Here is a 22,146-nt window from a genome sequence, read left to right as displayed (position 1 = left end):
GACATTATTTATTCAAGATCACTCAGCCCCACATTGCCTTAAACTCAGAGCCGTGGGAAGTGGCTTTAAGTTGGGGGTGCTGTAGTAAGAGGTGCAATTTTTTTTTCTTTTGCATTTAGGTTTCTTATGCAACTGATAGGCTACAGCGCACATACATTTTATTTTATTATCTGGTTTGAATACAAGCTTTCAAGAGAACTTTTCATTATAAATTCACAAATTGCAACTTCCATACCCCGTTGTACAGCAAAGAGCATACAAGCCAAACCTGGTAAAACGGAACCAAAAGGCAGTAAAGCGCATTGAACAGAACTTATATCCAAATACTTTTAGTTTTTAAGCAGGCACACACACAGGGCCCATGCATCAGGTTATTTTAAAATGAATAATTATTTAAAATTGCTATAAATATTTCTCAAATCTTCCTCAGGCATTACATCTTCAGAAAATAATACAAGGGAAAAAAATGATTTATTGTGTTAATTAATGTATTTGTTTCAACTTATTTATGCATCCAGAAAAAAAATGATTTATTGTGTTAATTAATGTATTTGTTTCAACTTATTTATGCAACCAGAAAAAAAATGTGTGATGCCTTTTCCAACAGTGGGTGCTGCAGCACCCTCAGCACCCCTACTTCACACGGCCATGCTTAAACTTGCTTTTCATTTAAACATCTTGCATATCCAGGCCATCTGATATCAGTTCCTGTTGTATGGAGGTCACAGAGCATGAAATATCTTGGAGTCAAAATCAGGTCCCCAATTAAAACAATATTTGAATTGAATGGCCCTGGACTCTTGGAAAGAAAACGGAAAACTTTAAAGGAATGTACCATGGCGACTCAATAACCCCCCTTAAAACTACTATTGCTGACTGCAAAGGCATGACTGTGTATATTAGGTGCAATATGAGTGTGTGTTTGTGCGTGCATGTATCTGTGTGTAACTGGCCCTTCCTGCCTGCCTGCCAGAGAGGGGAGTCGAGAGCTCTGCTGGGAACTACATGGTGCTCAATTTTTCAAGATGTCGTCGCTGGAACAGAGGCTATCGCGAATCGAGGAGAAACTAAAGCAAGAAAATGAAGAAGCTCGCCGGAGAATCGACCTCAACATCGACATGAGCCCACAGCGATCACGTCCGAGGCCGAGTGAGTGTCCACCGGGGAGGACCGGGGAGTCCGTAACGGGCAGAATAGCCGGGGGAAAGATCGGAGAGGCAGAGGGGAGGGAGAGAGGGAGTGAGGGATTGGGGGTGTTATGCTGTTAGCTACGTGCTACCTGCTAACAGGCTAGCTACATAAACAAACACCGACTCAGTTTGTTCGGTTGATTTTACAGTCGAATTACATCCATTTTAATAGTGACGGCTCCCATGCTCAGTCAAGCATAAATTAAAAGTGTAAATCGTTGTCATGTCATATTTTTCTGGAAGTCACGTCCTGAAATATGCTCGGATTCTGTCCTGTCAAACATGCTAGGCTAACACACTAGCAGCCTGAGTGATAGTCGATGGCAGGCCTAGCGTCAGTATAAAAATTTAACGTCGTTTTTCAGTCTTTCAGCGAAATATCGTGTTGGTGCCATCTATTTCTAACATATCTAATACTGTGTTTGATTGTAAGGCCAGGTGTTTGGCTGTGACTGCTGCGTCAGACCAATGTTCTGTGCCAGTTTTGACCCTTGACGAAACAGACGCTAGTTTGTGAAGCTATCAGATGTAAGCTAGCGTTCAACATACGTTGGTTATGGTGTTATGTAGTAGACAGAGGAAGCTTTAGTAATGTTACGTTACAAGACTACATTTTCAACCTGCAGCAGGCATATAGAATAAAGTCCCATTCGTAGCTTCCAGTGTTATACATAGAGGAAGAAGAGTAATGTTGGGCCCTTGGAACAGTCTGGAGGAGAAGACTCTCCCACCAGCAGCCCGACGGTTCAGGAGAAGAGGCTGACTGTAACGTGTTACACCGAAATAAAACACTGTGGTGGAGACAAAGCTCTTTATCATCTCACTAACATGTCACTGTGAACTTTTCTTACAGATAGGCAGTACAATTAGACACCATATTCGACTTTACATAACTGATATTGTTCAATGAAACAATCCCCTTTTTGGCACATGAAGTTTGAGAGACCAGAAACCTGCTTTTCGTCTTATTTTTGTCAATTTAAAACATTCTCTCGGGTTACATTAGTTGTCTGTGTTAGTGTGTGAGAGACGACACTGATGGTAATTTGTATGGTGTGCGTTAATAACATTAAAGTCCTAATACAAAGCTACTCTCATCCAGTTGATTGGGTGAGGGTCAAGGGTCATCAATCACTTTAATAACAGCTAATGTTCTTGATATTATGATGAAATTGGCTGTGTTTATCTGTTTTGACCAAATGACACATGATCATGGGCATTTTAGTCTGAGGGATGTACCAGGAGGAATTCAGAGTATTGAAAGAAGCATTGTTGGTACTGCAATTTGCATAAGATCTATAAACAAAAAGGTTCACACTTATTCCTATAATTCACAGCAACAGGTGTTTTTTTTCTCAATTTTTGTAAATTGATGTGCTGTGTGTGTATGTGTATGTATGTATGTATGTATGCGTGTGCACAGATGTGATCGTCTCATTAGAACAATGCAGTAATGTGAGTGTGTGTGTGTATATTTTCTTTCCTCTGTCCAGTCATCGTGATCCAGCTCAGTCCTGCTCCAGCTCCTTCCCAGCGTGCAGGTATCATTCTATCCATTGCTCTCTCTGCCACTGCACCTCTTTCCTCTTCTCCCCAACCAACACCAACACCTGTGTCCCCCACCCCCCAACCCATCTTTGTCTTTCTTATTCATTTTCTTTATACCATCATCAAACCTATCACAGGCAGTTCACAAGCAGATTTATTTATTTTGCCCATGGTATGACAATAAAGGACAGATAATTAGCATGTTAACATCTTGTTAACACAATCACAACTCTTCAAGATTCTTATTTTCCATCCTCACCACACTGCACCTGATAAGTTTACAAACAAACTATAATCTCCTTTAATGCAGAAATATAATTCCTTGAAGATTTCCCATGTTTAAGCTTACAGTCATTCACTCCTCCCCTTAAAACGCATCCCCTATCCATCTTTCCATCCCTACTCCTCTTTTTCTCTCTCTCTCTCTTTATGTATGTGTATCTGTGCCAGTGGCAGGGCAGTGATAGTGTGTGTATGCGGGCGTGTGTACAGTGATTAACCTTTGTTTTGCTGGAGGCAGAGAATCACAGTGCATGTGGCTTTTCTGCACGACACAATGTTTTGGGGTTGTGTTTGTTTGACACAGTCTCTAATCCAGCATCCCCACTGGTCCGTCCGCAGGAGTGCAGCTCTATACACTCTGGCTTTTCTCTCTCTCTTTCTTTCTTTGTGTGCCAACTGAAGACTTGCCTTCCTGTCCGAGTCTGACTGACCGTCCGTCTGTCTGACTTCCATCTTAGTCTGTGCTATGCAGTTTTGGCTGAATTTCTGGACTGCTCTCACATCAGACTGTTTGATGTTGTTTGCCTGTTATTCATCTTCTGGCATCCCTCTCCTCCTCCTCCTCCTTCCTTTTGCAGCAGCACTGTGTAAGCAGGAGGTGGTGCAGCAGCGCCCGCAAGTGTTTGTATGTCTCCCCCTCTCCTGGCTCTGTCTGCCAGTCTATCCTCCTGTCTTTCCATCTGGAGCCAGCAGAACTATGGAGATGCAATTTGTGCCAAAGACTGCCTAAGCCTTTCCCCCCTCTCCATACTAACTCATCTTCTCCATTTACTGACTCCCCTTACAGGCTGATCCTTCCACAGGTGACTCATGGACACAAACACCTGCTGGCAGAGCTGCCAGCCTGCTACTACAAAAAATGTTGATGATAATTGAAGCTGCGTTGTTCACAAAAGTGATCTGCAATGTGGTTTCAAATGTTTCTAAAAGTTGCTGATTTGAAGTTGATAATAAGAAAGGATTTCAAGCTCTTGTGGAGTTCATTGTAGCTTCTCACCTTCTGTCTCGTCATTTGGTTGCATGAAAGGTCTACTAATAAAGCTTAAGGTGGTTTCTCAACATCTCATTTTAAAAATGAGTAAAAGCTTTCTTGCTGGTACTCTTGCTGGTCTGCGTTTTAATGTGTCATTAAATGCATGATCTGATCTGATGATTTATACAGGGCCAGAAGCATGTTGCATCCTCTGTTTGAAGTTTGGATTTCAATTCCAATCAGTTGCAAACTGGGCAAACAGCTTGCCGTGGTTAAAAACACATTAATGGGTTCAATCAGCTGGTCTGGAAACACTGGCCTCAGTGTCAAACTAAGTTTTTGAAAACTTAGTTGTTTTTCTTGCTCCAACAATCAGCTGTTAATTATAATAAATTGTACTCACCAAAAGAAATCTCTTGACATCTGAGAAAGTGGCATCATCAATGTAGAAAGTATCTTTTACCACCCAACAATACTTGCCCCTGACTTGCCGTAGCTGTGAACACATTCTCTGTACAGTAATGTATTAGTTGTGACCAAGCGGCAACTTCCGGTCCAAAAATATGAGTCCAATGCGGAAGTGCTAAAAACTGCAGTTCATCGAGGATCCGCTTGAGACTGGCTCCGGAAGTACCGGAAACCACATACACACCAATTCAAAAAAGCCGATCTTTACAGCAGAAATAAACATGTTTACAGCCTGGTACAAAAGACGAGTGTAGTCTGGATAGCTCATTTCTCGATCGGCACACACTGTATGGGGGGTGAATTTTTTTTCTAAAAAGGCAATTTCGAAGATATTGAGATTATGAGTCTTCCAATGAGAGGCACAGCTGACTTGAATGACAGGCGGGAACACTGTAGCTATTGGCTAGGAGGCACAATCGCTCGACAGCAGCAATATGGCTGCCGCCGACAATTGGCCTCAAAACAGCGCTTCAGAAACAGATGGGTGACGTCACGGATACTACGTCCATATTTTATACAGTCTATGGTTGTGACATCGCAGGTTTGCAACCCCTATATTTACCTGTTCACTGAGATATTAGCTATAGATTAAGTGAGTACTATGCAGTCATTACTAATACAACCAATGGCTTCTAAAATAAAACGAGGGCAAACTGTTGACATCTGCATCCCTGAGCTGTGGTTTAACTCTCTGCTGTCTCTCCCTGGTGTTGCTTTTGCTCTGAGATACTTGTCTTGTTTGTTTTAACATTAAGCCTGGAAATTAGTGAAACAAAACCAAAGCTATAACTCCTGGGAAAGTTAATTCTATGGTTATATACTTACCAGATCTAGATAACAGGGCTGTAGTGTTAGAACTCATTGAGACCTGTTTCTTTTGGTGATTAAAAAATCTGCAGTCCATACCACACAGGATGTGGTAGCTAAACTTCTATCCCAAGAAGATTTCTATCAGTCATTGGAAGAAAAAATAAACAAATTAATTAAAAAGAGAAGTCAGATGTCAGGCTGAACAAGGCTCATAAACATAACTTTCTTTATTGGTTAACAACAGCTTTAAATCGTCAATAGCAGTTAGTCTGTGAGTGTATAATAAACATGTCCATGGCCTCTGCTGCGACATGTCCTGGGTCATCTGTTCTGCTCCCCTGTCTGTGTCTAACGTGTCTTTTCTCCACCCCAGCGCTCCAGCTGCCCTTGGCCAACGATGGAGGCAGCCGGTCATCATCTTCAGAGAGCTCGCCTCAACACCACCCGTACCCCAGCCGCCCACGACACATGCTTACCCTCCCCACACCCCCATACGGCCTACAGAAGAGCCTAGAGAAGTAAGTGGACACATGCTGAGGTTCATCTGAGTCATGATTAGCAGTGAATAATAGAGTTTTAATTGTGTCTGTCGGGTTTGGAAATGAACACAAGTATGGACGCAAACAAACAGTTAACTGAGCAGGATGGATAGTCCTCAAAAAAAAGATTCCATTATTTCGGAAATGCTGGATTCATGTGCAAGGAGTACAAGTGGAGCTGATGTACAGAAACACAAAAAGCCCTCACCTCTTGTGTGACAGAAGTCTCCCCCTGAATAATTTACACTCAAACATTCTTCATGAACCTCTTAAACTCCATGACATTGTGTGTGTGTTTTGACTTTGCAGTGCAGAGATCGACCAGAAACTACAGGAAATCATGAAACAGACGGGTTATCTAAAGATCGATGGCCAGGTAAGATGTGATGTCCTACACAATGTCTCTAGTTCAAAAATTTTTAATCACTTACAAAATACAAAACAACAGCAGGGAAGGGGAGATGAAGAGTTTCAAATAAGATGTTTTTTATTTTGCTCAACAAAACTCATACAGAGACCAAAATGAAGAATGTGTCTTTCTGGAATGAATTGCCCTGAAGCCAAGGTCTGAGTTGCCCTTAAGTTTCCAAAATAGTTTAAAAACACAGATTAAAAAGCCAATTTGAGGAACATGCTCCATTTTTAACAGTAAGGATAAGCACTGCGTTCAAATTTGAGTCAGTTTCTCTTAAACCATGAAGCTATTTTAAATACTTGCTATGAACAGAACACACATAGAAAACAGTTAACATTGAGCACAATTAATGTAATATGGCAAAACATAGGATCACAGAGTCTGCAGATAAACAATGTGAGATTGATTTGCCAATGTGTTACATGTCTGTTTATTAATGAGCATAAGCAAAACACAACTTTATCTCCATTTTCAAGACCAAAATAAAGGCAAACCGTGCCCCGTGTGAGATGCTATGTTACATCTGTGCCTGTTTGTATCTGCGTAGTAGAGCATTAATACATTATGGCAGTAGCCAATCTTAACCAGAGCTACAGCCCCGGGAAGTGGCAGCTGTACTATAGCTTAGATACAACACATGACCGCGATTTGGGTCTATGAAATTAAAGATATCAGTAACTTGTACCAGCTAGCCCTGAAGTCAGCTTGCAAGGGTGACAAAGTGTAATAGTGTAGCCAACTAAACATGAGCATCCTGAAGCAGTGGATGTGTTTAAACTTCTGTCGAAATAGTTCAGAACAAATGCAATGTTCATTCCAGTTTTGATTACCATTGGCAGCAGATCGTAGTGCCAACTTGATTTTGAGAATTTCTGAGTCCTAGAAAAATGAAACTATAAATTAGTGGCTTAATTCTGATCTTCAGTGGGGCAGAGGGGTCTGGAGGCTGAGTGACACAGACAGAGTAGGAGAAGAGGAAGTATGAGGAGACATGCTTATTAGACAATAAGAAAAATGATGGACTAATTTGTTACCACTACCAGGGTCCCTAATGAGCCTTTGCCTCCTGTTTTTATGGCCAAAATTTTAAAGTCATGTCCTCTATCTCGCTATTGTTCACATAGATATATTCAAAAACAATCAGAAAATTGTATTTAAACTGGATGTTAAAGCATCAAGGTTAGGAAAGTGAGAAAAGAAACAACCCAAACTGCTAAAGTGTCCTTACTTTAACCAAACCATGTTAAATCTGCACTGGCTTCACTCTCTTTCCCTTCCTCCTTCTTCAGCCTTCAGATCCAATATCACAGTCAGTGCAAGTCAGGGTCTAAAGATGCTCAAGAAACGATTTGACTCATGGCTGCACTTCAGATTATCTTTATTTCCTCTCATTAGCCCAGAGGGGAAGCACACACACATCACAGATTCGATGCACTCACAGCAGCTCAGTCACTGATGGTTTAATTTTAAATAAGCTGGGATATGATGCATCCTCCCGCTGTGTGCTGGTGTTCACAGGCATGGCTGAGGCCTAATTACACATCAAAACATTTGTTAAAAATTTGCCCAGAGGTCTTACAATGCAGAATGTAAGAATTGGTCCATCATGTCTATTTCAAGGATGTAAACTCTGAATATAAAAAGCATTCTATTAACATTGTGACCAGGAGGAATACCTTGATCATGATCATTTGTGCCTGTTTGTGTGTCCTTAGCGGTATCCAGCAGAAGTGACAGACCTGATCAGTGAGGGGGAGATCGGCAGTGGAACCTGCGGACAGGTTTTTAAAGTGCGATTTAAGAAGACTGGCCATGTCATCGCTGTCAAAGTAAGACCTTCCTACATTAACCTGTTCACCGTTAACACATTTGTTATTATGTACCAGAAACTTTTTAATTTACCTACACTTTAAATAGTTTGCCCTCTAAAAATAACACTCAAAAGATGGCAGTCAGACCCTTCCAACAAATGTATCATTCATGGGGTCCTCAATTGTCCAGATGTTCAGCTGCTAGTGGTTACGGGGTCTACAAATATAAATATAGGACAGAACAAAAGAATAATACAATATCTATTACATAAAATGGTTTAAAAAGTTTGTTTTAATGAGACCTAAACGAAGAACGGAAGAGGATTAGGGCCAATAAAAACCCAAATTGGAAGACAAATTGGGAAACCAAAAAAAAACATTTGAGATCTGATCTTTTTTTTTTTATTCTAACTTTATTGTCAGAACTCTGAAAGAAAACTGAATTCTAACTTAATATTAATAAAATATATGACTTGCCTGACCTCCAAAATGTTTTCAGTGGCCCTAATCCTCCCCAATACCCAGGTGATTAAGTGATACCTAGATAATAGTTAAACAGCTTTAAAATTAAAAAGGTTGCAACAAAGATGATGCATTTTTGGATGAACATCAGCATACTAAGAAGAGGTGTTGAGTTAACAGATTGCTAAGGTCTTTTGAAATGCCACAAGTGTCATTAATTTTCGTGATTTCTCATTGTGCTTAAGCTCTTAAGGAAACAGACTGTAACTTGTGTACCTGTTTTCTGAATACAAGAATAAAAACTGGTCCATAAAGAGAAAGTAAACTTTAAGACATCCGTCAACGTGATGTAAATACAGCAGGAGCTTAAAGCTCAGTTAAGTTCAGCTCACTGGTTTTCTTTTGTGCTGTGATTGTGCCCTGTTTACCAACACAGTGACACTAATAACCCCCCATAACAGCCTGCCTGTTCAAGAGAAGACTTAATAGTGAGCTTTCATGCTGTTATTTAACTAGATAGTCAGTTTGCTCACCAGAGGAGTCTTTGTTTTGAGACTTTCTGATGGTTTGCTAGCGTATGTTTGAAACACATAGAAGCTAGCAGTAATCCTTTTTTTTTTAAGTTATATTTTTTGGGACTTTTGTGCCTTTATGATAGGACAGCTGAAGAGAGACAGGAAATGTGGGGAGCGAAGTGGGGGAAGACATGCAGGACATGGTCGTGGTCCGGAGTCAATCCGGCGACCTCTGTGTTGAGAACTATAGCCCCGGTACTAGTAGTAATCTTTGATGGCTCATGTATCTGTGTTTCTCCAACAGCAAATGCGTCGGACAGGAAACAAGGACGAGAACAAGCGGATCCTCATGGACCTTGATGTGGTGCTTAAGAGTCACGACTGTCCTTACATCATCCAGTGCTACGGAGCTATAGTTACCAACGTGAGTGTCCCATAAATATGTAGTCTCAAAAAATGCAGTTATTGCCAGTACTTTTACTTTATAATTTCACAGCTAAGTGCCCAATGGCAACCACAACACTCCAAACAAACTGCAGCCTTAGATTTATTTTATTTTCACACGTAGGGAAACTGATTTTGCTCTTGTATTTCAGTATAACTCCTTTAGTCATCCTTGAATTAAGTTAGTATAAGTACAATGTGTGTGTCCTTGCACAGACGGACGTGTTCATTGCCATGGAGCTGATGGGAACATGTGCTGAGAAGCTGAAGAAAAGAATCCAGGGCCCTATCCCAGAGCGAATCCTTGGAAAGATGACAGTAGCAGTAAGTGGAAGAACACACACCGACTCACAGATATGGCAAAGTGTGACTCTTCGCCCCTGGTTGTTTTTCTTTTACCCCACACTTTCCTAGCCTACTCTACTGTGCTTGTTTCTGCTCCAGATAGTGAAGGCGTTGCAGTACCTGAAAGAGAAACACGGTGTCATCCACCGGGATGTGAAACCCTCCAACATCCTCCTGGACGCTAAAGGTCAGATCAAGCTCTGTGACTTCGGCATCAGCGGACGCCTCGTTGACTCCAAGGCAAAGACCCGCAGCGCTGGCTGTGCTGCCTACATGGCGGTGAGGGAAATCCCATACAAGCTTAACACATTGAAATTATTTGACCCTATTTTGTATATATTTTTTATTAGCCTTACATAAATCAGTAACTGTAGTATGTAAATAAAACTTTCACTGATTCCCTAAACAGAGTGTTTTCCATATTTTGTCTTGCAGCCAGAGAGAATAGACCCTCCAGACCCCACCAAGCCTGACTACGACATCAGAGCAGACGTGTGGAGCCTTGGCATCTCTCTGGTAAAACAAATGTCTTTTTTTACGTAAATAATAAAAATCATCTCTTAAATGGAGGAGTACTTTCAATCAAAACAGCACTTCTCAAGGTTTATTGACTTTATAGTATACCACCGCTTTATTGTATTGCATGATTATGATATAATGAGGGAGGAAAGTGTTGCTGCTGCTAGGTCCACTTTGCTATGTATCCAGCATGCTTTGTTGTTCGAAAGCCATTTACCTTTACATTTTAAACTGGTATATTGGTCACACCAGTGTATAGGATGCAGCTCTCTTTTAAGACGACAAAAAGGTATTAAAAATGTGTCTTAATGTGTCTTCAAGGTGGAACTGGCAACAGGACAGTTTCCCTACAAGAACTGTAAGACAGACTTTGAGGTTCTGACCAAAGTGCTGCAGGAAGATCCTCCTCTGCTGCCCCTCGGCATGGGCTTCTCCCTCGACTTCCAGTCCTTCGTCAAAGACTGGTAAGTATCACTGTTACTCTACAGTCTACAAAGGTTTGTCAATGACTTTTGGAGGTTGGTTTTGTTTATCTCCCTATGAGCATGTGGTCAGAGGAAAATGGCTGCTGTGTGACTACAATAAGATAAGATAAGATATTACTTTATTCATCCCTGGGGGAAAATTCAGTTGTTGCAGCAACCCAGACATAAGTACAATCAAGAAAAAGTTTCAATTAGTAAAATGAAATAAGTAAAAATAAAGATAGATAATAAAGATAGAATACAATTTAGATACATGTAATGTTACAAATGGAATTTAGATAAATACAAATGGTTTAAATAGCAGTAATTACAGGCAGTATTTAAAATGTTTCAGTAGTGACAGGTTGACATGGTGAGATTATGGTTGGTAATGAACTGCAGCTTCACTTTGTCCTTATGTGATACGTCTTTCCACAGCCTCACAAAGGATCACAGAAAAAGGCCAAAATACCACACGCTGCTGGTAGGAAACCTGATCTAAAGACTAAAAGATGTATTGTTGAAATTGACCAGAATAACCACAATGGCCAAGTGTGAATAAATGGTCTCCCTTCCCTCTGTCTCTCCCCAGGAGCATAGTTTCATCCTGCGTTACGAGGTGCTGGAGGTGGACGTGGCCGGTTGGTTCCAGACAGTGATGGATCGCACCGAGTCGCCTCGCAGCAGCCAGTGTTACAGCCATCAGCACCAGCTCCACTCGCTCTTCAGTAGGTAGCCTAGCCCAGCCCGACGTTAGCTTAGAAAGACGCTAGACTAGCCTAGCTTTAGCTTTGCTGAACCCAGACTCAGTCTGTCCTAGACTAGCCCAGCGTAAGCAGCTAAGCGTAACGTTACTCCAAGCCCGCCTGTCTGTCTGTTCACCGGAGAACCTGAAGAGCTCACAGAGGAGGGGGAGGACTCTGAACGGACAGATGGAGTGATGGATGGATTGAAGGAGTGATGGATGGATGACACAGGTGGTTGAGTTTAACTTTGTGTTAAATCTGGACAGGCAGACACAGGAAGGAGGGGGGGAAGGGTGCACACTGTAGTTAGCTTCATTCGTCTTGTCTCACTTATCTAACAAGTCACGGCGTGTGTGTAATGGCCACACTCACTTCCATAAAAACTGTGTGTGTGTGTTTAGTGTTTCTACATTTCATCACCTTTTCATTAGCTCTTCACCTACATGTCTGTGTCCGGCGTTGATCCAAGTTGTTGGATTAGTCAACAGAGTAGTCACTACACACTGGAACAAAGCATCTGCTACATTAGCTACGTTAGCAAACATGAATCTCTTGTACATAAAAAGCTATGGAGGACATAACAATGTCCAGTGCAATTATGATTCTTCAGGTGTTTCTACTATCACACATTCTCAGGCTGTTTATCTGTGTGTTAGTGAGTTTGTGCGTTTGAGAGTGTGTGTGTGTGCGTATGTAGAATTATCAAGACACAGTCACTTGTTTCTTAAGTTGAGTTATTTCATAGTCATTTATCACCTTACACACTACAGTGCTAACACACAAAATAGAATGAACTAACCTGTTAGCTGTACGTCATGTTTAACTTGTAATCAGAGTATCTCATCACCTTGATATGAAATATGTTATGAACAGCCATTGCCGTATTTAGCAGCTGCATAATTGGAAAAAACGTTATGAAAAAGTATTCTAAAAAAATTAGTGTTGCATTCTAGCTTTGTATAATGGAGGGCGTTTATGGTTTGTGTGTTTGCGTATATTTGGAGGGACTAAGATTGAACTAAAAGAGCGTTTCAAGAGATGGAGGAATTCAAAACCAGTCAGATCCGAAGAGTGTCCGACTCTCTAGGTATGTACGATAGAAAAGACAAGAATGTAGAAGAAAAGGAGAGTTGTTCTCTGGTTGATGTTACTGGTGTGAAAACCAGAGAGACCATGGAGGTACAAATGAGAGCAGATTTCCTTTATACTGAAAAGGGAAGGAGCAGGAGCTTATCATGTACAAAGAGTATACACAGTGATAGATAGATCTTATTACCTGTGGAGCATTTCTTTAGTTCATCCGCTGTTTGTCTACCTCTTTCTCTCTGTCCACCTATCCGTCAGTCCGTCTGTCTCTGCTGTTCAGTGTGACGTAGTGCTCCACAGTGTTACCAGACCAAAGGCTGCGTGTAGGTTATTGGTGGTGGAGGTTTGAGGTTTTAAACCCGCAAGTGCATACATTTCAGTCGTTGTGAAATCCGACAGAACAAGACTTAATGAGCAGAATTGTAGTGTTTGTAGTGCCTAGTTCAGGGGACTCAAAATGAAAGCCAAGGGGCCTGATCTGAGTCACAAGGTCATAAAAACACTTGTATGATTAGCAGTGATTCTCACATGGCCCTGATGTTAATCTTAATTTGGAAATCTCAATTTGAAAATCTCCTCTTTCAAACTTGCTTGAACATTTTAAATTAGATATTTAAATGAACAAACCACGAGCCACAAAAAATATGGCTGATTAATTATTTCTGATTATTGGCTTATTGAGATAACAAGTACTCAAACCTACTGATCATAAATAAATACTGACAATGTTCAGATTAAGCTTAGAACGTCTGTCAAAAAAGGTATCTTAAAACACAAAATAATGGCTTACCGAGGGCATTGACCTCTTAAGAGATATTTTAACTAAAAATAACAAAAACTGTTAAACACATACTCAAAGAAAACAGACAAAAACAACTAAAGATCTAATTGAATCCATCATAGGCTAAAAGATAAATCAGTGTACATTGAAAGCCCATGGAACCATCACACCACGAAGAGTTAGTATTAACGACTGAAGTTTATTTAAAGGTATTGTTCTTTTTGCCCCTGATAATATGAATAAGAGACCCCTGATCTAGACGAGAAAGTGTAAGGCTTGATCAACCAGACAAACCTGAACTGGTTAATGTTTGATGTATAGATGTATTCAATGAGTGCAGGTCTTCAGAGACGGACTGAATCGAGTCCTCCTGCCTCCCCTCCTGCAGGGCCATAGCCAAAGCCTGCCAAGTGTGCAGACTGAAGTCCCGTCACACACCAAACCAAATCACTGCGAGACACAGAGAACTGAGGAGTGAAGATGACACAGAGAGGGAACCGTGAAGTGCGAGAGCGAGAGCGAGAGCGAGCGAGCGAGAGAGAGAGAGAGAGAGAGAGAGAGAGAGAGAGAGAGAGAGAGAGAGAGAGAGAGAGAGAGAGAGAGAGAGAGAGAGAGAGAGAGAGAGAGAGAGAGAGAGAGAGAGAGAGAGAGAGAGAGAGAGAGAGAGAGAGAGAGAGAGAGAGAGAGAGAGAGAGAGATATGAATGTTGTTCAGATGGCAGAAAGGATGAGTTAAGATGAAACAGGAAAATGAGCCGAGAGAAGAGAGTGAGGAGAGAGGGAAGATGGAGTGTGAAGAAAGTTGGATGGAAAGTTAAAGAAAAGTTTCAACAGACAAGTTGGATGACAGGAAGTGAAATGTGTATGGAAAAGAGAGGAAACAGGAAAAGAAGACATCAGTTCCACAGGAGTGCTGAGCTCTTGGGCTAGCTGGTTTTTGTAAAAAGCTTTCATGGTGTTTCACCAACCTACCAATTATGATTTTAGCAAGTGAGTTAGTGTGTTTATGATGTTTACTGTTTTGTTCCAACAATGTTATTTATTTACATCGCTACTGCTGCTACTTTTATTATTTTTTTATTGCTTTAGACGCTGCTGTCTCTTCTTTTCCCCAAAGGACAAATACTTTATTCTTTTTCTTTTAAAGCCAAATACGTAAAATAATGCAATGTCAACACATGTTACCAAATACAGAAGAGCAAGTCTGCTGAGGGCAAAAGTAAGTGAGAGAGGCGAGATGAAACGGAACGTGCAGGAAAGATGGCTTTACAAAAAGTACTAACTCACACAATCTATAAACACACAACTCACCTCAAATGTAGCTCGGTGTGTATGTGAAGTATGTAATAATTTATATTGGGATGTCACACTAAACGCTGCACAGTGTAGAAATGATCAGAGGGAAAGTCTGCCTGCCTGTCCAGATTCCTAAGATCACATCCATCCTTTACTCTGTCCACCCTCCGTCTGTTCACAGGTCGCCTGCAAGCTTGACAACTTTGACAGTTCACACCAAAGGTGTCTCAACTCAACGAAAAACACGAACGAGCGTTGTTATTGTTATGACTATTGTTATTGACGTTAGAATTGATTACTCTGAGCAATGATAAATATGAAATCTCTTTATAACTAGTGGGATGGGGGGATGCTGTATTAAAGCAGTGCTGTGTATGTGTGTGTCATATACTGTACAGAGGGAGACTGTTGCACTAAGATACCAAGAATGCTCAACAACAAATCCAGCCACTCCTCCTGCTTCATGTGGGCCTGTATCCGGAAGTCACTCAGGCTAGTTCTCTGGATGTGGCCCGGCTTTGCTGAGCTACTAAACTAGAGTGATCTTTCGTTATAACCCAGTTTACTGAGGGGTTCTTAATCCAGAGTATCTACGTATCTAGTATCCACGTGTTTATGTAGGAGAGTACTAACAGACCAATCAAATGTCATATCATCAAACCCAACTGTAGCTACCTAATATAGAAGCTATTGGCTAATATCAGCAAATGTATAGATCATGCTCTAAATATTTACTCCTTAATGTAACACAGCACACAGAATACATACTATATATGTTATAGAGGCAGGGTAAACAGAACCTTGATGTGTAAAAAAGTTAATTCCCATTTCCCTTTTTAAAATTTGAATTAACTCCGTGGACATAATGTAAAAATGACTTATACTGTCAGCTGCAAGGCGTTAACATGCAGCTTGAGTTATCATTACTGGCAATTGCTAACCCGTAGAGTTTAAACCTGATATATGAAATATACTATCCAATAATAACATCATTGAAATTAGGTAACTCTAATTCATTAAGACACTATATATGAAGTAGTGTGTACTTTATTCATGTTCCCCCCTCTCTGTAGTGAACTATTTGTGTCTAATTGTGTAAATATTTCTGAATGATAACCTCATGTTTCCAGAATTGTGAATGGTCAATAAGTAGGGTTAGATGAGACTAAAGTATCTAAAGTAAGGTAAACCCTGCAGTTCATTTTCCCATGGTGATCTAAAGTGAGCCAGCCTTGTGAAACTAGAAAACCAGAGCAAAGCCAGGATAATGGCTCATGTCACTTCATGATACAGGCCCCATGAGCAGCTGTGTCCGTATGTGGCACGGCTCCGTTAGCTCAGCCTTCGTCCAGACAGGTACCACCTGGACCTGATTTATCTTCCACATTGTCGGTTGTCTTGATCCTAAAAACCCTCCATATGACAAGATGACCACAAGAGATCTGCTCAGCCTCCCTGCCCAAAATGTTGTGTATATAGACCTGAATCTGGTGCTTTGCACCTGTCAGCTGTGATGCACTGCCTCCACAGCCTGAGGTGCACTATTTGGTGCGGACACATTCACTCTTGGTGACGTGGCACTCACTGACACCGCAACATCCTCTGTTCAGAAGTGAAGACTCAGTCTTCTGCTGTTAAGGTTCTCTCTTATTAAGCTTGTGTATTTTACACACACACACACACACACACACACCTGCTCAGCCATGCTGTTTCTCGTGTATTTCCATCCAAACACCTGACTGGGTGATGGTGGTACGCTACACCTCTGTGAAACTAATCAGGTGTGTACCTGCTAGAAATGACTGTCAAAAATGTGTGTGAGGATACAAAACATCCTTATCAACACTCTCTTGCGCACACACACACACACACACACACCCCTAATGTATAAACCCATTCTACACAGCGATGCTTGCTATGCCGATAGTGGCTTTGTGTGTATATTAGCTTGACAAGGTGCAAGGCAAGAATAGTGTATAAACGACTAACGTATAGCGTGTACCTGCGCTGTGCCTTGACACCAAGGTGGAGCGTGAGTGTGTGTATGTGTGTGTGCACTAAAGCGTATGTTGTAAACCCATCTGTAAGTAAACCAAATATCATTTTCACTATGCAGTCATTCAAACCATGTCAGCTTGCTTGGATGGGTAAAAGCCTTGTGTACATACACAGATTTATGGATGAACTGGAGTTGGCGACAGTGTTTTCCTCTGTGTAATTATAACATCAGCGCCTTCAGCGAGCTCACAGAAAAAAGACAGAGCAAGAGATATGTTTTGAATGAGCTGACAAATATTTAAGGATTGTATTGGGGTCGGGGAGGGATGTGGGTTAGACTGGGGTTTGTAGTTTTTGGGGGAGATAAAGATCAATGCTGTAAAGTATATCAACTGCATGTTATTGTCACCGTTGTAACTGCCATTTTTCTTTTGTTTGTTTGGTTGTTTTTATTTTCTTCCAAGACAACGGTTGGTTTGGGTGGGGATGCACAAAACTTTATCCTTATTTATGATTTTTACACATCTAGTCTGTATTTTTGTTTTTGCAAAAAAATTGAATAATTGTGTACTTAGGACAAGACACACGTTTTTGCCTTTTTTTTTTAAATGTTTTCTGTCTTTGCAATATATTTTTGTTTTTGGTCCGTCTGTTAGTGGTCGAGGAGAAGGCGGTGGAGCTGTTTCTTTATTAGCAGTCAGTGTTTGTTAGAAAAACGTCCTGTTTTCCCCTTGTTTATGTGCCGTGTGTCTTCCTCTTCAGTTAGCCGTGCCTGTGAGCAGAGTGTGTTTATTTTGTGTACCAAAAGTCTTTATTGATGGTGATTATCATTAGCTTTTATTTTTGTTCATTGTTTTGTTTTTTATTGTTATGATTACTTTCATTATTGTTTTTATTATTATTATTATTATTTTGCTGTTATTATTATTATATTATTATTATTATTATTCAGGGCAAAGATGACACCAAATTGAACAAAGAAATAAAGGGGTGATCCCAGACTGTGCTGAGAGCTGGACAAAGGTTTTTCTTTTGTTGGCGAGGTGGAGCAACCGTTATTTTCTCACCGTCACGCTGTAGTGTCTGTCCACCTAATTTAAGTCGCCACTTAAAGATAACCTCTGAACTGAAAGTCTAATAGTATTTTTGATTATTATCATCATCATAATTTTTGTATTTTTTTTCCTTTGATCAGATATCATGACCGATTTCTTGTTACCCCAGTTTGGGTCACAAATTGTGTGCTGTTATTTAATTTTTCTTTACCCTGTCCCCCTCTCCTCTGCTTTTGGATTTTAATTTTTATTCTATTTTATGTGATGATTATAATTTTTCCTTCTCTCTGGTTTGTCTGATGCTGTAGTAGAGAGCTGATTGGTCAAATACCAGTTTTTTTTTCCCAATGCTGAGGCTGTCGTGACTGATGTTGCACTTGTGATGGATTTTATTTTCTTTCGTTTTTGTTTTGTGTTGCAGATTGTTGTGCAGAGAAGAGAATATTGGGTGTGTTCCTTATTTTCTTTACGGTCACAGCAGATATTTTATCAATCATAGATCTGTGACACAGAGCAAGAAAAATTATTCTACAGTGTATTTTTTTCACTGATATTTATTTATTGGTCATTTGTACATTTTTTCTTTTGGTTGGTTTTTATTTGTATGTGTATTGCTTTATTTTGGAGGGCAAACAGGACTCAATGTAGAGGAGGGGTACTCTCTCATTGGCATTTTATTATTGTAACAGAAAGTGTCATATACATGTGAGGTCCATAAAGAAAAATGTTGAAATAGAAAATTACAAAGTTAAGTTGGCTGCCCAACTTCCTGACATCTATGATTTTTATTTTCGGAGACCTGATAAATAAACAGCATGATGGATTTGAGCTCTAGTGCTGTAATAATAATCCGTTTTGTTGAAAACTTGGATGGTTACAGAATACCAGCCATAAAACAGACAAGATTTGTTTGTTTTGTTTTGTTTGTAAGTATTCCAGCTAATGAAAACTGCTATAATGATGGACTGATTGGCTTGTTATTAACATGAACTCCCTGTTATGAAGGTGGGACACACCTGCCTGGATATATCATTTGAGGATTGTCACTTGGTTTTTAGTCTAGATTGCATGACTTTGCTTGTTTTCAGGGCAGGGGTGGGAGGACTGTTCAGTCAGTGCTGTTGCAGTTCAGAGGCTTCTCATACGTTTGTCACCATGGATTTATTGTCTTGACAGTTGTATCAATCCACACAGCTTTACTGCCTGTTTCTTTAATTTTATTTTGTTTGTTTGTTTTTGTTTTTTGGCTGTATTTTGTCCCCTGCCCCCCAAGTCTCATTTCAAAAAAAATATACGCCATTATATTGTGAATACCTCAGGATTTTTTTGGAGAAAAAAAACAATAAAACACCTAAAAATCAAATAAATAAATAAATAAATAAAAACTCATAAAAAAGTTTTGTGTCATGTTTTTTTCCCCATCAAATTCAAGTGTGTATGCTGTCAGTTATCTTAGGGTCACTCAACTTTGTTGTTACATCCTACAATTTCCTGATACCACCCAAATACTCAGTTAAGGTCAACCCTGCATCCAGACACTCTCATTCTTTGCGATCCCTCCAGCATAATATGGTGTGTTGATGAGTTTCAACTTTTTATACGGCTGATCGTGTTTGTTGTAAGCGAAACACAACCTTGCAAAGTGGATGGATTGACATGTCTGTTATTAGGAAATTATCATGTAAAAAAAAAAAAAAAAGTATGTCAGGTGTGTGGCAAAATATTAAGGGCTCAAAAATTTCTCCTAGCTTTCCTAATGCGTTTGTATTTATGAAGTACATGGGTAAAATTAATAAAGTGAAATAATGAATGAATGAATTTTTTTTTTTTTCCATTCCTCCCCTCTCCCATTTGGATTTTGTCGTCTGGGTGCTACAGAGACTCTGTTTGTTCCATAGGGTCAGTCTAATAGTTAAAAAACCCAAGCCAATATAATCTCAGAAACAGTAGATTCCCAGTGGAAAACTTTCGTAGAGTATAGAAAACTAAAATTGTAACCTGACCTTTTTTCAATGCATGTTCAAAATTCTCAGACAGTCAATATTATCAAGTGCAATGTGAGATCTTTTGTTTTCCACTCGTTTTACTTAATCTTTTGCTATACTAAAAGTGAAAACATGCACTTCAAAAATGCTCAAAAAGAGACTATTAAACATGTAGTTACCTGTTTTGACCACAGGGGGGTGCCTTTTTTATTCAGTGTGTAATGAGGTTAATTCCTTCACTGTCAGTGTACCTGTGCAGTTCCACACACAAAATACATGACTAATCCTGGTTTTTATCTGCCATTATTAAACTTCTTCTACTTTGAATAAGGTAATACCTCCCCTCATTGACTGAGCACATTTCTAAGAGTATTGTTGAGTTAGTGAGTGAGCCACCTCTGCTTCTCTCATGTATGTAATCTGTGAGTAGGTAAAATCTGTCCTCTGTCTCCAATACTGGCAGGCCAATGTGCTCAAACATGTTGGAATAAACTTCCATGCAGGCAGACGTCCCTTGACGACCGACTATCTCCACTTTCCCCCACAGTAATGTTGTAACCAATTACCTGCATGACATGACATGACTCAACATGGCTGCTTTTGCTGCTTGTTGAAATCTTACACAACACTGGGAGACCCACATTTAAGCTGTATACTTACACCACTTTCCTCCTGGTTGAGGAAGTGTCATATCTCTACTGTTGTTGTGTGCACCATGTAGAAAAGATAGAATCTTACACTGAGGAGGTTAGTATGGTGTGTGTGTGTGTGTGTGTGTGTGTGTGTGTGTGTGTGTGGGATGGATTCTCTGTCCTGAAGCGAGCTGCAGGAAGCTGTGTGTGTGTGACATGTGAAGTGGTGTAAGAACAGACTTTGCCCTGTGGCAGCACAAATGAACTAACAGGATGATGATGAGTAAAAAAAAAACACAATCAGACAGTTATTACCTCTTCAAGTGACATTTGTTGTAATATCTTGTATTTTAAAATACAGGATTTGTACCTCACTTGCAAAAAAGTGAGTATGCCAACAGGTGAGGTCAATTTAGGTCAAAGCTAGAATCCTCTTTACGTATGAAGGTTTTTACTATGTTGGCCTCTGGAAAATGTCTCCTAACTCCGAAGCACCCTTTTCCTCAGCAGTTTCATTTCACTGATCAAATAATCAGTCCGAAGTTGGGCAGATGTTAAAATTTGTTTTCAGCTGTGACAGTCATACTTATTCAATTGTCCATTTCCGAAGTTCTCCAGTCCCTGGTCTGTTTAGAATCAAATAAGGTTAGACTAAAATCACGTTCAGTCACTCACTATAAAGTCAGTTAGTTGATCATCTATTAACTAGCAGATGAGTCAGTATGGGTGATAAGCCCTTATAAGACCTGAGAAGCAGCTTACTGGAGTCAATAGGACTTTTTACCGGTTATTTTAAAATTGAAAAAATTCTTAATGTTTTATATTTGTTAGTGAGTCCTAAATAATTATAAGAAACGCAGTTTGGTGCTACTTATAATAGTTAATAGCATTACAAACACATAAAAAGGAGTTCAATTCACTTCATTGTTACTGTATTAAGATCATTAAATATTTATTATGCATGTATTAGCATTTAACTGTGCTTTTTAAATCTAATTGGTCTCGAGATAGATTAGATAAATCTTTAAACTTTTAATAAGTCGATAAATATGTGATGCTAAAACAATAAACATATGTACAATTAAATTATTAACACTTATATACAATTAACACACAATAAGCATCTGTTAAGGAGGGCCTTGAAATCTATACAAACCCTTATTAAAGAACCTTGAAGTTAAGACATGGGACTTAACTGTGTGTATACTTGAGGTTTTTTTTAATCCTCTCCTTTTATTACTTTAAGTTAAAGCAACTGCTCAAGAAATGAATTGTCTTAAAATTGGATGTGAATTTACTTCCTTGTTTTATCTCCCACAGTTGAAGACATCCTCATACATGTACACCTCATAAAACAGGCAGTGTGTGTTCCTCAGTTTCATTCATGCTCTGACATGCCTCCGCCCTCCTGCACATTTATCAGCTCATCTTTGATGTGTGACAGATTCGAGACAACAGGAGGTCGGGGGTTCGGAGTAATGACAGGGTTTTTGAAAAGAAACTTTACACCACAGAATAAAAAAACACAACAATAAACCCCGCCTCTCTCCTCCTCCACCTCCTCTCTGCTCGGTAGCCTCCTCTCTTTCTGGAAATCTTTCTCTTTCTGTCTCCTCTCTCTGACCATATATGGTAGGAAATTAAACTAAAAGCTCATTGGTGGATAGAAGACAAAGTGCAGGTAGAAACTTTACCTTGTTTGGAACATGTACTCTACATGAGGATCTTTCATTTCTTCATCAATGATTTGTTGCCAAGTTTTCTTTCATTTTTTTTTCTATTA

General features: G+C 39.9%; 1 protein-coding gene across 2 annotated transcripts; it reads left to right on the top strand.

The window, feature by feature from the left end:
- The first annotated feature begins 750 nt into the window (after positions 1–750).
- Positions 751–14,021, top strand: map2k7 (mitogen-activated protein kinase kinase 7). Of its 2 annotated transcripts, XM_034687981.1 has the most exons (12): positions 751–1,149; positions 2,684–2,731; positions 5,645–5,789; positions 6,120–6,186; positions 7,941–8,054; positions 9,318–9,437; positions 9,674–9,781; positions 9,902–10,081; positions 10,238–10,318; positions 10,643–10,785; positions 11,224–11,269; positions 11,378–14,021. In XM_034687981.1, exons 1-12 carry the CDS (start codon positions 933–935, stop codon positions 11,519–11,521), a joined length of 1,413 nt encoding a protein of 470 aa, XP_034543872.1. In that variant the 5' UTR covers positions 751–932; the 3' UTR covers positions 11,522–14,021. The 2 variants fall into 2 exon arrangements, with proteins under 2 accessions (XP_034543872.1, XP_034543874.1); XM_034687983.1 differs by lacking the exon at positions 2,684–2,731 and having other exon boundaries at positions 752–1,149.
- Positions 14,022–22,146: the final 8,125 nt, after the last annotated feature.

Source organism: Notolabrus celidotus, chromosome 7 (genome assembly GCF_009762535.1).
Source record: "Notolabrus celidotus isolate fNotCel1 chromosome 7, fNotCel1.pri, whole genome shotgun sequence".
Classification (NCBI taxonomy): domain Eukaryota; kingdom Metazoa; phylum Chordata; class Actinopteri; order Labriformes; family Labridae; genus Notolabrus; species Notolabrus celidotus.
Note: the sequence above shows the minus strand (reverse complement) of the source record. Positions and strands in the feature narration are given on the sequence as shown.